Here is a 17,851-nt window from a genome sequence, read left to right as displayed (position 1 = left end):
TGCCTCAACTCTTGTATGAGCGGCATGAGATAGCGCCCCTACAGCTAGCGCACCATGGCGCTGGACGGATCCAGCAGTTATGTTGCTCAGAGCAACTTAATGGAGCCACCGAGCTCTTCCCTCCCCATGTTCGATGTTGAACGTGTGCAATTGGCCTTCTCCGTCGCTGCGGACTTCGTTGCAGCGCAAGTTGCGAATAATGTGCTTGTGCTAGCCTTATCAACTAATCGCATTCTCCGAATCGATCTTGATTCCCCTGAAGATGTCGAAGGTAGGCTTCCGGACCTTCCCCGCAGCAAATGCCAGCCACAACATGCTCTAACCGTGCTCATGAACAACAGATATCGATCTCCCTAAGAAATCCTCGGAAGTTGGAGTGATTCGGCGCATGTTCCTCGATCCGTCCGCTTCTCATTTGATTATCACCACAACCCTCGGCGAAAACTACTATCTCCATGCCCAGTCACCGTCGCGACAACCGAAGCCCCTGTCACGATTAAAAGGCGTATCAATCGAAAGCGTTGCTTGGAATCCCTCTTTACCCACCGCCTCTACTCGCGAGATTCTCATTGGGGCCACTGATGGCAATGTCTACGAGACTTATATTGAACCCTCCAGCTACCGGCAGGAGAAGTATACCACCCCGGTCTACCAGGTGCCAGGTGCCTCTCCGGTAGTTGGAATATCGGCGGAACCGGTATCCTCCAAGACTGATCAAAGAAGGGTAATTGTGGCAACCTATGGGAAGCTACTGCATTTTATTGGCCGGACAGGAGTCTCAAGGCATGGAAGGGAAAGCGGCGTGTATTTGGAGCTTTTCCAGCGCGAGATGCCAACGACCCACGAAGTTACAACCCCATCTGCCTCTGCGCCGTCTTCTCTAGTCATCTCGCCCACGATTTCAGAGAGCTACCAGGCCGAGGGGTATACCGAAAGGCAGTTTGCGTGGCTCAGTTCTGAGGGGATATACCATGGCCCTCTTACGTCGGAGTCTCCATTCAAGACCGCAAATATGCTTGCGCGCTCGGTGTTTCCAGCTTCGGAGTCACCGCGAGGAGGGCGGAAGTTGATACAAGACCCCATTTCTGCTATGACTCTTTCACAGTGGCATGTCCTGGCACTTGTTGGGGGCAGAGTGGTCGCAGTCAATCGTCTCAGTCAGGAAGTTGTCCACGATCAACCTGTTTTGGAATTTGGGCAAAGCGCGCTGGGTCTCTTGACAGATCTCACCAAAAACACATATTGGCTCTTCACCAGCCAGGCCATTTTTGAAGTTGTAGCAGGTGATGAGGATAGAGATGTCTGGAAAATCTTTTTGAAGGAGCAAAAGTTCGATGAGGCCCTTCAGTATGCCCGGGGTGCTTCCCAGCGAGATGCTGTTATGACTGCGTCGGGTGATTTCCTGGCAGGCAAGGGTAACTTCCTCGAGGCAGCCAAAGTATGGGGCAAGAGCAGCAAAGGGTTCGAGGAGGTTTGCCTTACCATGATTGATCATAAAGAGCATGATGCTTTGCGGAACTACCTCCTCTCACAGCTGGCAACATACAAGAAGGCCTCGCTTATGCAAAGAATAATGGTTGCGAGCTGGCTTGTGGAACTGTTCATGTCAAAGTTGAATTCCCTCGATGACAATATCGCCACCAAAGCTGAATTGGCAGAAGGCACAAGCCCTGGAGAAATCAAGGATCAGCTTGGCAGCATCCGAGCTGATTTCCAAGAGTTTGTGAACAGCTACAAAGCAGACTTGGACAAGAAAACAGTATACGACATTATCAGCAGCCACGGGCGGGAGGAAGAATTGCTGTTCTTCGCAACAGCCACGAATGATTATAACTATGTTCTATCGTACTGGATTCAGCGCGAGAAATGGCTGGAAGCCTTGAAGGTTTTGCAGCGGCAAAGTGAAGCCGATGTGTTCTACAAATACAGCAGTGTGCTGATGACACACAAGCCGACAGACCTGGTTGATATCCTGATGCGACAGACAAACCTTGATCCTGAGAGACTGATCCCCGCGTTGTTGAATTACAACAAATCTGCCAGCGTCTCCTCCCTCAACCAGAACCAAGCCGTCCGATATCTGAACTTCATCATTGTCAACCACCCAAATCCATCCGCAGCGGTCCACAACACCCTTATTTCAATCCATGCTTCCAGCCCTTCCCCATCTGAGGCTGGGCTGCTTACTTATCTCCAATCGCAACCGTCATCCCCCCCTCCATACGATGCAGACTTCGCACTTCGCCTGTGCATTCAAAATCAACGAATCCAGTCATGCATTCACATCTACAGCACAATGGGACAGTATCTACAAGCTGTAGAGCTAGCCCTGGAGCACAAAGACATAGAACTCGCCGCGATCGTCGCAGACCGCCCTGAGGGCAACGACAAGCTCCGCAAGAAACTATGGCTCCTCGTTGCTGAGAAAAAGATCCGCCAACCGGGCACGGGCATCAAAGAAGCAATCGAATTCCTACGCCGCTGCGAGCTGCTCCGCATCGAGGACTTGATCCCATTCTTCCCCGATTTTGTCGTCATCGACGACTTCAAGGATGAGATTTGTACTGCGTTGGAGGACTACTCGCGCCACATCGACTCGCTCCGCCAGGAAATGGATAACTCAGCCCTGACAGCCCGCCAAATCCGCGGTGAAATTTCCGGTCTCGATACTCGCTACGCCATCGTTGAACCGGGTGAGAGGTGCTGGATCTGCTCGCTACCTGTTCTCAGCCGTCAGTTCTTCGTCTTTCCCTGCCAGCATGCTTTCCACAGTGACTGTCTGGGTAGGGAAGTCTTGGACGGCGCTGGTGGTAAGAAAAAGTATATTCGGGATCTGCAGACGCAGCTCAGCAGTGGTGATATCTCTTCCTCGCGGCGTGAGGAGATCGTTAAGGAATTAGATGGGCTAGTCGCTGAAGCTTGGTATGTATCTTCTCTATTGACTTATTATATCTCACTAACCATAATTCTTCGCAGTATCCTCTGCGGTGACCATGCCATCAAACAAATTGATAAACCGTTCATCGCAAAGTCGGAGACGGCCGAGGATTGGGCTCTCTGATGTGCATCTCCCATGTTCGCCATGGCATGAGGCGCCGTCTAATATTTTTTTCGTGTGGTGCCCAGGGAATATTCCTGCAAGGACACATTTGTTTTCAGTCTCGCTTTTTGTTTTTCGCAATACCCTTCCTTGTCTTAAGCAGGTGCTACATGATAAATGAGGCATAGCCCTCATATATAGACATAGCTATACTGAATGTGATTCGGATCCAAATATTAATTTGTACACACTTAAAAGAGATACAACATGCGTAAATACAGCAAATACACTGTGAAGAATATACCCAACTCCATGCGCAAATAAACAAATTCCCACAAACGTAGTTGGAAAGGAAATAGGGAACGTAGAATATACCTCCCCCATAAAGTGCAGAATACCTAGTTCTCAGGCCAAAGATACCGCAACAGTTCCAGATCCTGTGCAACGGCCGGACTGTGCGGTGCACAGTCCTCCAAAAATCCCAACATCTCCTCATTCCAGTGTTCCCAGCCATCAGGCAGTGTCTCACGGAGACGGGCACTTGGTGAATGGGCTATGCAATAGAAGAGCAGGATTTGGCCAAAGAACCTGGTACGAAAAAGAGTCAGTCAAACTAGTTCAAACACATAGTGATATATGTATGCAAAGGGAATTGTAGAAGGGATAACTCACTGCGAGCAAAAGGCAAATTTAATCGGAATGCAGCTCTTCATTTTCCGGAAGATGCCCTGAGTGATCGGCCAGTCCATTGCATTCTGGAGACCGCTTTGCACTTGCACAAAGTCTTCATCTGTTAGAAGATGCGGGATTCGGAGAGCTTTGTATAGATATGGGCGGCCGATGTGGAAGCGTGCGATCATGTGTCGGCCTTTCAGCATGGCGTCTGTTACTGCTATGGCTGGGGAGAGGGGTTGGTTCGGATCTGTATGTCTTGGTCTTGGGGAGGAGAGGTGCGCTGGAGATGCTATTGAGGCGGATGGCGATGGGTGGATGGAGGGGGTTGCTGGGGTTGGGTGAGAAGAGTAGGGGGCGTTGTTGAACTGGATTGTTGTTGGGAGGTTCGTGCGCCATTGTTCTAGTTGGTGGTGCAGCTCTGTGTTTATTGCCGGGAGGGGGAAGGTTCCTGAGTCCGCTAGATGGAGGATGGATGTTAGAGGATGAAGCTTGGCTTTAATTTTGGTTGTCAGGATAACTCACAGTAAAAGTAGAGGGAATGGCGGATCCGCGTGAGGATGATGCGGTGGGCTACCTGAGCCAGGAAATGATATTGGAAGTATGAGTCGTCAACTACGCCCGATGAGTTGAAACGGGTTGAGGCGTAGCCGGTTGTTTCGAAGCCGATAAATTTGGGAATTGGGACTTGTTCTTCGAGACGAGAGAGACCGCTTGATGGGAGGTGCAGCTCTTGTACGAGAATGGTCTCGTTCATTAAACAGTTCCAGTATACACGGGATTTCATATCGCCTTCCCACTCGTCGAAATTCACATTATGGCTATATACGAGTCAGTATCATCATCTTGAGATGTATAGGGCAGGACTCACTTCGTCAACATTGATAGACAGCAAGTAGCAGCGCGAGAAATCATTGTCCAAGAATCCATCGGACGAGGGATCTGGCTATAATATACACTATAGAAGATGAGTATCAATCTGCATATAGGAGTGAGCTTGGGGCATGGATACGTACGAGGAAAGAAGGTAGAATTGACAACTTTGGATATCGTTGTCGCACATCAAGAAGCCGATACGTCGCCGAGCCTCGTTGAAGAATCGTAGTCCAGGCTGCTCTTCGTAAACCACGTTCATCCATTCTGGGGGTTCGAATCGATGGCCCTGAGTACCGGGCAAAGGATAGTTTCCTTCTTGGTAGGCGCGAACAGCGAGGCAGCCCAATGCTAGCACGTTAAGCACCAGGCAGCTCTCTAGATTAGATCCAAAGCCACTCTCAATGGCTGAGCCAAGAGTGAAGGAAAAGAAGAACCCCTTGTCCATAATCGGCGTGGAGGGGTTAAACACACTGAAGAACGCATCCGCCAGACCTCTGATCATTGCTAATGGAAGTACTTCTAGCCAGTGATCTCCAGCCTGTAACGGATATGGACTAGCAAACATTGGCAGGGGAGGCCGTGTCGATTCCAATTCAATGACATAGTTTTTCCCGAGCATTTCATAGGCGGCTAGTAACTGCTTCGGGAGGATCTGTCTTGCTCCAGGCCAGACGATGACACCGTGCTGACTGAAAGAGATAGAGATCCGGCCTGCAGAGTCTGACTTTGTTTGATTCTCTTCAAATTCAAAATCATCTCCATCCCCAGCTGCCGCGGGTGTGAAGTTATCCCCGATGGGGGGCAGCATTGATAGAGGCTGGTTGGCATTGCCGCCGAAGGCAGGCGATAGCTGCGTCTGTGGTTCATGAGTAGGAGGACTCATCTGGCTCCGAAGAGACTGCAGATCACTCAAAATAGACGTTGGTATGTTTTCCAATTTTGTCTCTAGTCGATGGAGAGTGCTCATGATCATCGTGAGAGATTGATCGCGTCTGTAATCGTATAAGCAATTGAAAAAAGAAACAACTGAGGATGACTTACTTTGAAGATTTACGCTCATTATAAACACACTCTAGGCCAAGCGACTTACATAGTCCACATCTCGGCCGCGATTCGTCGCATCTCGTCTTTTTCAAGCGACAAGTCTCACACGCCTAGTACTGGGGGTTAGCGGCCTCCGGACGACTCGCTCGCGTCGCAGAATATGATATTCGAAGCAATATGAGCACTTACAACAGTAGCAATGAAGTTCCTGGGCTTCTTGGAGGGTCCGGATGATTGACCATGCTCTTCCTCGCCAGGAGAGAGCAGGTCCTGAATGGGCATCAATCCATTATTATCGGGATCGGTTGACATACGCGCGCCTGCCCTGGACTCCTCGAGCGACCGCTTGCTCATTTTGCATCATCGAGTGACTTTCTCTTGCGGCATCCTCGGGGTTTGATATTGAGTTGGCGCCTTTTTTTTTTTATCGCGGAGCGCTGGGGTTTCTCGGCCAATCAGAGGCCATCCTGCTATGAATCATCGCCTCCGTCGCGACTTCAGTGAGTGGAATAAATCAATCTACGATGCATGTATGCTAAGATGTATAAGTTCTTGATCTATGTATATGTTTTGGTGGATCACAGATTCTAGAAATATGATGAAGAGATAAATTGGTTATCAAAGATATATTATCGTACAGTGCAGATCTTCCACTCACAACCTTGAAAGTACACATACAACAATCAAGGGTCTTTTATTTTTTAAACATAGGTACCGAAAACAAATAGAATAGAGAATTACCTAGATACGAAGTAAAAGAACAAGCGCAATTCACCTCAGGTACGAAGGTTGAAGACCGACAATCAGCCTATGTGATCCGTCTACGTGGCCATGTGTACAACCAGATCCACATGTCAACAAGTTGGGTACCTTGTACTCCGTATATCCCGTTTTCAACGTTAATTGCATAATCACTGTTGGATTCATTGTTGGGCTAGACCCAATTTCAAGGGACAGATTGTGAATCCGTTTGCCGATTCCCAACACGACCATGGCATTACGATTCCACTCGCCACAGACTCGAACTACAATACGCATCGCCATGACCAAATAAACACAGAGTCAAGATGCAAGCGGAGCTTAATGAGTACCAATCCAAATTTGAGGTACTCCATACTCTGTAAATAGAAGCAATAAATGACTGCCAAAGGTCCATTTGGTCCTGTTTAGGTGGTCTCCACCCTATTACTCATTTTCCGTTTCAAATGGGTCTCTCAACGTCACTCAATTATGAGGTCTTTTAAATTACAGTATTTCTGAGTTATTAATTTAAGTGTAACAATGATCCACCTTGAGCGGAAAGGGGGATGTCAGGGTGGAATGACGTTGACAGGACCCTGTGGAATGTGGCATGGGATTAAGAGGCCGAGGACGGTGTTTTGTTTATGGCTTCTATACCTCTATGTTGTATATGTTGCCACCTGGATTTATGTTATCGTCTATATTAAATAACGTGGCTTGACCGTTATAAGCGAGATTATATGCTCATATTAAAAATATAAATTCAGATGAGGACTATCGTGTTATAATGGGAACTTCAAATAGAGCATACAGGGTATAAAGATTTAGGATGAGACAATTAATGAACTACAACAGCGGCGCTATCAAGGGCCGATATGCTGCACATCGTAGTAGCCAATTTGCCAACACAATGCCCCCCGCAGAAAAGGCGACAGACACTGTGCAAGGCAAAAAAGGAGGGGAGACATGCCCGTGTTGACTCGGCAACGGTAAGAAGAGCTCGACCTGTCAAGCATAAACGTATTGACGCAGCATGAAAGTTCTTCCGCACNAAAAAAAAAAAAAAAAAAAAAAAGCCTCAAGCAATAAGGACCCTTGCATTGACCTTGAAAATTCCAATCTTTGCTTTTCTTTCCTGCAGCAGCGCGGAGTCGTACACGGAGAAAAAGAGACCTACAGGAGGCTGGGATCGCCCTACAATATGCTGCGTACATCGTGCAATGTAAATGCATGTTGATGTCTTGAAGGTGTACATATAGTACTCCGTGCTCAGTACAACATAGTCGCACAGGCCATATGCAGTGCGCCGGGACCTTCAATGGATCCTATGTCTTAAAATCATATTGAGCTTACATACTTAGACTGAAAATATTAAAATGCGATGAAGCTTTGGCTCCGGTTCGTGTATATAGAGTGAAACAAAGAATGGCTCGGCATGCAGCACATGTTTAATAGTATTTAATAGTAGAGTTATCATAACATATTGGATTAATTTACGAGATTAGTCCAATTGAGGAAAACCAGCTGAGACCAAAATCCGGGGAAGTGGTCCCTCAGTAATTGCTCGGCTATCTCACCCCCTCTTTTTGACTTGGCATATCTATTCTCCCATTCTCGTATACGATGATAAGCATGATCTCATTATCTCAACGGACATACGTATACTACATAGTTTGCATACTAAGTAACTATACTAGGTAACTACAATGCCACACCAACTTCCATTATCGGATTTACATAGCACATGGACTATCATGACCCTTCAAATACCGTCTAACATGAATTCAAAATTCAGAACTCGTCCGGATATGATCATGGAATGACGATCGTGCGGGGTATGGCATGATAGTCTATGATAATCATAGTCTATGATAATGATGATTCGAATTGAACCATGGACATCTTATCTTGTTTACTTGTACTCCGTACTCCGTATGTTGTTCCGACCTCGGTCTGAGGATGACTCTTATCGTCCCTATCGGAGAGTACTTCCTCCACTTAATCGCCCCAAATCGTCTATACTCGGGAGTATGCTCCGTAGACTTGATAAGGCAATTCGTATCTCATATCTCATATCGCAAATTTCGGATTCGGAAGATAACTCCAGCCCCGGTATCATGTTTATCACTGCATGTTTAATTGTTTAGTTATGGATGTGGCTATGTACGCAAAACTACGCAAGCGTACCCCTAGAGTAAACCTAGAGAGGAGACACGTTTCAACTAATATCTAGGGCCGGGGCTGATAGGGCAGTTGTATAAAAGTTATCGCTGGGGTCGACTCTTACATGCTGATCGCTTTGTTCTGATGCATGAGCAACATTAGATGACGACTGCTTTTCAGGGGGGGGGGGGGTTAGTATAGACTAGACGATGGAATAAGTTTTATATATATGCAAAATATCGTGTACAGACGTTATTATTGATGTTATACGTTGTACTCGGCGAAGAGTCTGCATGAAAGGAATCGGAAACAACAAGCACGGAGCCAACTGCAATGGCTGCTGGCTGATGGAGGGGGAGATCAGGACCAGATACTGAGCCGTGCACTTCGCCTTTCTGCAGATCTCCCTGCAATACTCCGTGCAAAGTAGTATATTGTGTACACTACTCCGTACATTGCGTACAATATATGATATGTTAGGTACGACGCAACCCAGGGGAACATTATACCGAAAGGGGGTGGGTGTTCTCCATATAAAACGTACAGCCCAAGAATTCGATTGGGGGAAGGGGGGTGGTTGATATTTCCGACAGGAATGGGGATAGAATGGGGTGATGATAGACGCAAAATATATGGGACGTCGCGTGATGCACAGGAGTTGCCGGACGCCGAAGTCGTGCCACACATCCACACCCAACTCTATCGTTTCAAGAGTCCGGGTACTATGTACTTCTGAGCATGCTTTGAATGGAAAAGTGTGCATACATCGTACCTATCAAGTTGAGACCTGCAAGGTTTGACCTTGCAGGCCGCAGGAGGCGGTCAAACCTGATCTAAGGCCAGGCCATCTGGGCAGCGAGGACGTTCCCTTCACCGCTTGACAGGGCTGCGTGGGTGTCTGAAAGGTGGTTGGGACTCATGACAGTTGGGAGCACGCTCCACTCAAAGTACAACGCAACGTGTCTTGTAGTTCTTGGATTGAGATCGTTCTCCAACCTCCCTTTACTCGTACTGGAAACACATCAGTAACTGGGTCCGATCCATACGACATATTCCCGACTGATGATCATATTGTTTTGTGATGATATAGAAGATAGTCGCATTTGCATCGGACCCCGCAAACCATATTGGTGCGATAATTATGGGTCAGACGAATGTTGTCTCATAAATCCCGCGCGGCAAAGAATAACGTTGATAGTGCAGCAAGTGGTGTAACTGGGAGAGAAGAATTAATAAGAGTAGAATTAAAAGAAAAACACCCTTGGGAAGTTAGTCCAGGGTGGTCCACACCATCCGAAACGAGTCCCGCTGTGCATGAGTACCTGCGGAAAGGGTACCTTCCCATAGGCACAGCACACAGTACACATAAACCTTGGACACAGCATAACTGAACCCGACTGCAGTAGGTATCCGGGGTGAACCAATCAGAAGAGATCACGCCATCCCACTCTATCGCGTCATGCAGCCTGTAAATAGTGGCCGGATCATCCATTCTGATTGGCCAGTCTCCTCCATTTTGGCTGCGCAATTATACGCATTGGGAGTAGCGCGCCACCCTGATCCGCCCTCGGCCGACGAAAGTCCAAGAGAGAGGGCTGCCCCTGCTGATGTCGACCGTCATTGTGACTGGCTTGTCTCTGAACCAGATTCTCGAAAGTTTTGGGAAGTTCGAAGAAAGTCTGAAAGTCTGAAAGTCTGAAATGTGAAAGATAGGGTTGAGTAAATGATGTGATGGGCTCAAAGTTCAACCAACAATGATATTTAGTGTTATCGCGTTATCTTAAACACTGATTCCGTCTTGAACGCAATAATCGAGATCACGTAGACGTTTGACGTCTTTGACCAAGGATAAGGAATGCCTGGAAGGTTCATGAAACTTGGAGAGCCTGGACGATTAGACGTCAATACCGGTATTCATTCCATACGTTACCAGTTTCCCCGGGAGACGGAAACGGGTCAAGGACCTCCGGGTGCCAGCCAAATTAAGTGGATTAGCTGGACAATGTAGATCATACGGATGAACCGCCCACGAGGGAAGACTTGTATGTTACCGTATCAGACGGTATAGCCAATCATTTTGCCTCTCCAATTCCCCTCACGCCTTTACAACACCTCTTCTCCCTGGCTCCTTCTCTCTCGTCCCCTTATACCATCAACATCCATCTTCCCTCGTTCCCTATCATCTTCTCTTTCGCTCTCCTATATTCCATCCCCCCCTTCCGCCTTCCTACCGTCCCGAATCCTCTCTCAGCCCCATCACTTATCCGTCACCTTTCGATTACTTCCAACGCCTCCAAGGTTACCAGCATTGCCGTGTCTGATTGCCATTATATCAAGACGCTGCCAACCCTGGACCGTCTGTACTCTTCTATCGACAACTTCAAGCTCGAAGGTCTGATCCGGATCTACCTTCGACAGAAGAGTATTTCTCTCGCCTCTCCGTCCTAAACCCCTTTTCCTTGGTTTTCCGGGTCCACCCTGAGCTCGGGTGACTCACTTCCATCAACTCGATAAAAGGGTTCCAATACCGGTCTGTTGGATTGTCATTGTGCTATCAATACATCCAGCCTTGGTCACTTCAATCCACACGAAGGTATTCCCTCCGTTGTGGACAATCATACGTCTCTTCGGTTGAGCCTTGTCGTGAGCGCACTTCCGGAGTTTCATACCTCAGGGGCAACCTGGCATCGAGTATCTCCCCTTTTCCAACTTGGATTAGAAGGGTGCTCTACCGGATCCCTCAATTCGCCCAACCAATTTGCCCCAACAATACCATCTGGCCTCATGACTCATTAATCTCAATTATCTTCAACTTGAGTCACGGCCCTTGACCTTGAACCCGGTGTTCATAGGATTCTTTTCCATTTATTCTCCTATACATCTTTGACCTTTGTCCAATTACGATATCACGCAGCGCTTTATCTCGACTCTCTTCGATTCATCCGGTATCAGGCCGACTTTCAAACACCTATCTATCTCTTTTTGACACATTCGTGTCGTCCACCTGGGACCCCTTCCCGTTAACCAACGAAAAACGAAATACAAATGAGCACATAACGGTCTTTACCCATTTCCTTAGCGTCAACAACCCTTCCTGGGTCCATTCAACTACGCCACTGCGCCATCGTTCTCTCCTCTTTTCATCTGTCTATCACCTTTCACCAGTACATTTTTTTATATGACATTGCGAGCCAGTCAGGATTCCCTTCATCCCAATCTCTTGACCACTCCCGGCTCTTCTTTTCGCCCGTCTCTATCCACCTTGGGATTCCGAGCCTGATACTTCTCTTCGTTGTTCTTTAATCTTCATTAGCCTGGTTGCTTTTGCTTGTCACACTTCGACGCATTCTTCACACACTTGAGTGTTCTTTTGAGCGGCTCATAGACTTGTTTTCACCTTCATTTCTTTGTTGGAGCATTACATCTGTCCGTTCCCCCATTTCATCTCATCTCTGCATTCGTCCTTTTTGGGATCATCAGGCCAACATGTCGACCATGGATTGCTTGAACGAAGATTTCGTTGAGGGCCAACTTTTGGATGGTCGCTTTCGAACTGTGGCACCTCTTAACCACGGGTCTTTTGGCATGGTATTCCTTGCCACAGATACCCAGACAGGCCAGGATGTTGCTATCAAACGTCTAATCAAGGCCACCTCAACGAGTTCGGACGATCGCTCCGAAGAACTCGAGTGTCACCGACGATTTGGTTTTCATCCGAATCTGGTTAACTTGATTCATACATTCGACACCGAGACTCACAAATATCTTGTTTTGGAGTACTGTGCCAATGGAGATCTATACGAGGCCATCAGCCATAACCGTGGTCCATTGGAGACTGAACATGTTCGGGATTTTATGCTACAGCTGATTAGTGCCGTCGACTTCATGCATGCCAAAGGCTTGTATCACCGTGACATCAAGCCGGAGAATATCTTCCTGACACAGGATGGTTCCATGAAGCTAGGCGACTTTGGACTGGCTACGCAAGACTCGTGGTCTTACGAGGCATGTGTAGGCAGTGATCGCTACATGGCCCCCGAGCAATATGATCCGACCATGACGGGATACTCCCCTGCCAAGGCCGACATCTGGTCTGTGGGCATCTGCCTGTTGAACATTCTGTTCGCTCGTAATCCCTTCGTCACCCCCACCGAATCCGATGTTCTCTTTGCGGATTATGTGCGCGATCGCCAGTCGCTTTTCGACATCTTCCCCAACATGTCTCAGGACACTTACGAGATTTTGACCCATGCATTGACCATCGATCCCTCGAAGAGGTCTTTGGCGGAGGTGCGTGATTGCATCAGCCGCGCCGTCTCTTTCACTACCGACGACGAATCTCTCGATGAGTTCTGCACCGAAGACCGCGAGGTGGTTGCTGCTAGTGCCAACCGCGAGCCCCTTCGCACCCCGTCTCTCCAGAGTCCCTATGTCAACCAGGGAGACTCCTTCCCATGGGCAAAGGCGCTCCAGACAAGCCCTCCCCAGGCTATCCGCCAACTATCTGCCATCCCGGACAACGAGAGTTATACCGAGGATCTGTTCCCAGCTTCCGAAGCTGCGGGCACCTCATGGTTCTCGTCGCACATGGAAACTCCATCAGTATCTTCTGTTTTAGATTCTCAACTCAGTGATTCCTTCGTCTTGCTCAACCTTCGCAAGCGTCAGGCACCGACTCTTCCTCGCTCTGATCCGGTTTCAATCACTGGATCACTGCCGTCGCATGCAACAAAGCCTCTGCCTTCTTTGTCGATGGTCTTTGGTAACAAAGGTGCCGACAAGATCTCAAAGAGCTGGTGCGACATGTGGGACGAAGAGGAGTCTGAGAATGAGGATCTTGCCGTTCTTCAACGACGGGAGCAGAACTCTCGCAGCTGGAGCCAAGAGAGCCAGGGAGCTATCCTCCCAGGATTGCGCGAGCCGGACTCCGCTTCTGTCAACCAGCGCTCTTCAGGCCCAGATGTGGATCTGAAGATGGAACCTAACGTGCTGGGGGATCTTTCCTTGGACGAAGACAGCGACTCGAGTGCGTCAAGTAGCACGCCTCGCCCCTTGCAGACCTCCCACGCAGAGCCTTCTAGTGCCGATAAGTGGTCGATGCTTGGTGACGTGCGACGCAAATACAAACCCGAAGACGAAGCGCGCAAGTACAAGCCTCGCAAGTCGCGTGAGGTTTTTGGTCCTAAGAGCGTTGCTGCCAACGCTCGGCGACACGATTGGGGTCGAGGCACTTGCGGATACAACCAGACCAAATCCAAACCCGCGTCGCCTGTGGAAGCTCGCCGTCGCCACTTGCTCGAACGGCAGGACTGGCGCAGCAACGTCTCTAACAGCTTCATTCCTCCTGACTATGGAAGCATTGACGATGATCTCGATTTCGTCGGTGGGTGGCATGATGCTCACTTCTAGGGTGCTCGGCATCCCCTTGCACTTCATTCTACCCTCATCCTATACTCTCCCCTCATGTTGATGTCTGCTTGCATGTTTCGATTCAGTTGGGAAAAAAAGTTCAAAATTACCCACGATAAATTAATGTTCCGCTCTCTTGTCTTATGTCTCTTTGTTCTTGGATTGAGTGTTTCGTCTGTTTCCGTCCGTCCTCGATGGTGTTTTGCCACGTGCATTGCATCACCCTCCCCGGTCGTCCAAACTGTTTTTTTCTTTCTTTCCTGTACAATATCAGACCGGGGCTGACGGACACTGGCGGAGACAACGAGTACGAAAAACCACAAAAAGGTTAGAAGGCTGGCTCGGAATGCGCTGGCGGATATTTGATTCTGAATGGGAGGCATTTGCATACCATACGAACTACACGGTTGGCGTGGATTCTTCAGGGAAAAGGGTGGAATGAGTTGCGGTGAAGCCGATCTTGCCTGGTATGATGCCTTGGTGAAACAACCGCGGCCGTTTTCTCTTGATTGTGTTATACTGTAACTAGTTATATGAGACAGTGAAAAGGGAAAATTGATCATCATCCGCGAAGAATTGGGATCTCTGTAAATTTCATGTAACGAGTAGTCTTAAAACTAGTTGTAATCTTATATTGTTGAATTATAAACGTTCTACGACTTACGGAGTAGCGGAGTAGCGGCGTAGCGTGATAGTGCACTGGCCAAGCCCGATAAAGGCGGTCAGAGGTCGGTGCTGGGATGCCACCGGTCCACTTGCACTTGCCGTTCGTTCCAATCGATCCATTTCTTTCTGGAGACCGCCATTTGTCGCCAAGCTTGGCTTTGCTTAATCGCAATATCTCACACTTAAAGCGAAGTACAAGAAATCCCCCGAGTCCACTGTTCTTACTCTTAGCCACGATGCGCATAGCATGCAGGTCGACTTCATAGCTTGAACTCACCGAGAGAGCTATAAAAGTGCTACTATTTGATCACCCAACCGACAGCATGTTGACCGCGGGCCGGTCATTGACTTCCTGGATATACCCCGCCTCGATCCTTTTGGCTGTTTTCCCCAACGCGCTCTCCAATGCGACCTCCCAGCCACCCTCGAATGGGGTACAGGCTGCTATTCCCACGACACCGGTGACAACATGCCCAGTGAAGAGTACATGGCAGACGGAGTCGGAGCTCTTCCACCTGCCACCATGCCTGGAGACGCGCTGGGGACCGGGTCGCGATATGTACCTTGCTTCGATATCGCCCGATCTAAGTGCGGCAACCAACGACCCGGTCGTTAGTCCACCCGTTATCTCAAGCGGGGTGCCAGAAGAGACAGCGAGAACGACCGCAGATCAGAACGCAGAGCAGGACCAAGATACAGACTCGCTATTAGACGGTGCTAGTTTCCTCTCATTTGAGGACTGGAAGAAACAGAACCTAGCGAAGGTCGGACAATCGGCCGAGAATGTTGGAGGGAGCAGACGTGCCGCGGCAGCTGGAAAGGAAGACCGTCGGCAGCCGGCAGGAATCAATAATGCTTTGGATTCGCTCGGTGATGACTCAGAGATCGAGTTGGACTTTGGTGGATTCGGCGCTGAGACGCCCGAGGCTAGTCCTACCGCTTGGGGCTCGCATATCCCGTCGCGCGACGCCGGGCAGGCGGGGAATGCGGATAGAAGAGGCAATGTGGATGTACACGCGAACAGTGCGCTCCAGAGAGATGTGTCGCGCCGTAAGGATGCTGGCACTACTTGCAAGGAGCGGTTCAACTATGCTTCCTTTGACTGTGCGGCTACGGTGCTGAAGACGAATCCTGAGTGTAAGGGTTCCTCTTCTGTGCTTATTGAGAATAAGGATAGCTATATGCTCAATGAGTGTCGCGCTCAGAACAAATTTCTTATCCTGGAACTGTGCGATGATATTTTGGTTGATACGGTTGTCCTTGCCAACTATGAGTTCTTCAGCTCTATCTTCCACACATTCCGGGTTAGTGTCTCAGATCGGTATCCCGCGAAACCAGATCAATGGAAAGAACTTGGGGTCTACGAGGCACGCAACACTCGTGAGGTGCAAGCTTTCGCAGTAGAGAACTCGCTTATTTGGGCTCGATATCTTCGAGTTGAATTCCTCACGCATTATGGGCATGAGTTCTTTTGCCCTATCAGCTTAATTCGCGTGCATGGTACCACTATGATGGAAGAGTACAAGCATGGCGAAAGCTCTGACCGCGCCGAGGTCGAGGAATTGGAGGCCAGTGAAGCTAATCAGCTCCTCGAAGAACTGGAAAGCAAGCCTGTCGAGGTGCTGGTCGAGAAATTCATCCCTGCGGTAGAATTTAGCGTTACAGTGGATGAAATCTGTCCGAACCGTCCATTTGAGGTTGTATCGCCTTTTGCGAAAGGCAGTGATAGTGATATATGCGGCATTAATGATGGGCCGCGTGTTACAACTTCGTCGATGTCAGCCACAACGGATCAGACCAATCCACCACCGAAACCGAACTCTACTGCTGCAGTTGCAGGCAGTCCCTCCGCGACCAATGCTGGACCACCCACCCCTCCAAAATCCGAGGATACCCGGAAGCAAGGTGAGCCTGCCAAAAATGTCGTGACTGGTCCGGATGCCTCAAGCGTATCTTCAGCGACTGCTCAGGAGATTACCACATCGGAGACCATCGGGAAAGCCACTATCAATGCCAGAGAGGAGCAGAACAGTCCTCCTCCAGAGTCCACGAGACCTACCAACACTCAACCGCCATCTGCAAACCCCACAACGCAAGAATCCTTCTTCAAATCCGTCCACAAGCGACTCCAGATGCTTGAGTCGAACTCAACCTTGTCTCTTCTTTACATCGAGGAACAGTCTCGCATCTTGCGCGATGCGTTCAACAAGGTTGAGAAGCGACAGCTAGCAAAGACATCTACCTTCCTTGAAAACCTCAACGTAACCGTCCTCAATGAATTAAGAGAATTCCGCGAGCAGTACGACCATGTCTGGAGATCTGTTGCTCTTGAATTTGAGCACCAGCGCATGGAGTACCACCAAGAAGTCCAGTCCATTAGCGGCCAGCTCGGTGTCCTTGCCGACGAATTAGTTTTCCAAAAGAGAGTCACCGTGATCCAGAGCATCATGGTCCTCTGCTGCTTTGCCCTGGCTCTGTTCTCACGGGGGTCGGGAGGCAACTATATGGAATTCCCTGCCGTTCAAAGAATGGTTGCTCGGTCTTACAGTCTGCGGTCTTCATCTCCAATTTTTGCCTCTCCATCGGCTAGCCCGGGGTCGACACGCCCAACTTCGTCCTCATACCGTGAGAACAGGGGCCATCGCAGAAACCTGTCTGACTCGTCTGATCAAGATAGCGCTGCTAGTCCGACCGCGGCCTATTCCCCTCCGACTCCTACCTCCTCCTCTTCTACAGACAGAGATGTTGAGGAGACGGACAAGGTGGAAGAACCTGCCTCCCCGGAGTCTATGTCTGTGCCTACTCTGGCGACACCACAACCCCGCTCTCAGAGTACGCCGCCTGTCCTGAATGGACGCCCTGTTGACCTGGATATGACTACACCGGCTGATGTTGACCTGGTTACCGACCTCGATAATTCAAGGCCACCCGACCTGTGATCCTCCTTTTAACGGCTATAATGGCTTTAGCCATACCTTTATGACCCTTGCATTCTGATCTTTATTTACTAGCGCTTTGCATCTGTACACTGTACTATGTACTCTATTGCGTGTACGTTTGGACGACAATATGATTCCCACTGGTTGAATTCTGTGTTTATTATTTTGTTTACTATTGTGATTACTGTGATTAGAGTTATTTACATTCCTTTAATTCTAAACTCAGATATCCATAAATCAAAACCTGTGATAGTAACAAGTTGAATATCCCAAGGTTCATTGAGGGAGTATGTTGTGGCGT

The 17,851-nt window shown here is 48.9% G+C and overlaps 5 protein-coding genes across 5 annotated transcripts; 3 read left to right on the top strand and 2 right to left on the bottom strand.

Moving 5' to 3' along the window:
* Nucleotides 1–54: 54 nt before the first annotated feature.
* Nucleotides 55–3,061, top strand: PEX2_002270 (vacuolar protein sorting protein DigA; the record flags this gene model as incomplete). Its single annotated transcript, XM_016737505.1, has 3 exons — nt 55–271; nt 342–2,922; nt 2,977–3,061. 3 exons carry the CDS (start codon nt 55–57, stop codon nt 3,059–3,061), a joined length of 2,883 nt encoding a protein of 960 aa, XP_016598941.1.
* A 377-nt stretch (nt 3,062–3,438) lies between these two features.
* On the bottom strand, nt 3,439–5,986 carry PEX2_002260 (uncharacterized protein; the record flags this gene model as incomplete). The annotated part of the gene is made up of 6 exons (XM_016737504.1): nt 3,439–3,628; nt 3,713–4,172; nt 4,238–4,533; nt 4,584–4,670; nt 4,729–5,486; nt 5,822–5,986. 6 exons carry the CDS (start codon nt 5,984–5,986, stop codon nt 3,439–3,441), a joined length of 1,956 nt encoding a protein of 651 aa, XP_016598940.1.
* Nucleotides 5,987–12,022: 6,036 nt separating this feature from the next.
* PEX2_002250 (putative serine/threonine protein kinase) lies at nt 12,023–13,945 on the top strand (the record flags this gene model as incomplete). Its single annotated transcript, XM_016737503.1, has 1 exon — nt 12,023–13,945. The coding sequence occupies one exon, from the start codon at nt 12,023–12,025 to the stop codon at nt 13,943–13,945; it is 1,923 nt and encodes a 640-aa protein (XP_016598939.1).
* A 23-nt stretch (nt 13,946–13,968) lies between these two features.
* Nucleotides 13,969–14,328, bottom strand: PEX2_002240 (uncharacterized protein; the record flags this gene model as incomplete). Its single annotated transcript, XM_016737502.1, has 1 exon — nt 13,969–14,328. One exon carries the CDS (start codon nt 14,326–14,328, stop codon nt 13,969–13,971), a length of 360 nt encoding a protein of 119 aa, XP_016598938.1.
* A 606-nt stretch (nt 14,329–14,934) lies between these two features.
* PEX2_002230 (Sad1/UNC domain protein) lies at nt 14,935–17,550 on the top strand (the record flags this gene model as incomplete). The annotated part of the gene is made up of 1 exon (XM_016737501.1): nt 14,935–17,550. The coding sequence occupies one exon, from the start codon at nt 14,935–14,937 to the stop codon at nt 17,548–17,550; it is 2,616 nt and encodes an 871-aa protein (XP_016598937.1).
* Nucleotides 17,551–17,851: the final 301 nt, after the last annotated feature.

Source organism: Penicillium expansum (genome assembly GCF_000769745.1).
Source record: "Penicillium expansum strain MD-8 chromosome Unknown contig7, whole genome shotgun sequence".
In the NCBI taxonomy this organism is placed as follows: Eukaryota; Fungi; Ascomycota; class Eurotiomycetes; order Eurotiales; family Aspergillaceae; genus Penicillium; species Penicillium expansum.
This window is presented reverse-complemented; position numbering and strand designations above follow the sequence as displayed.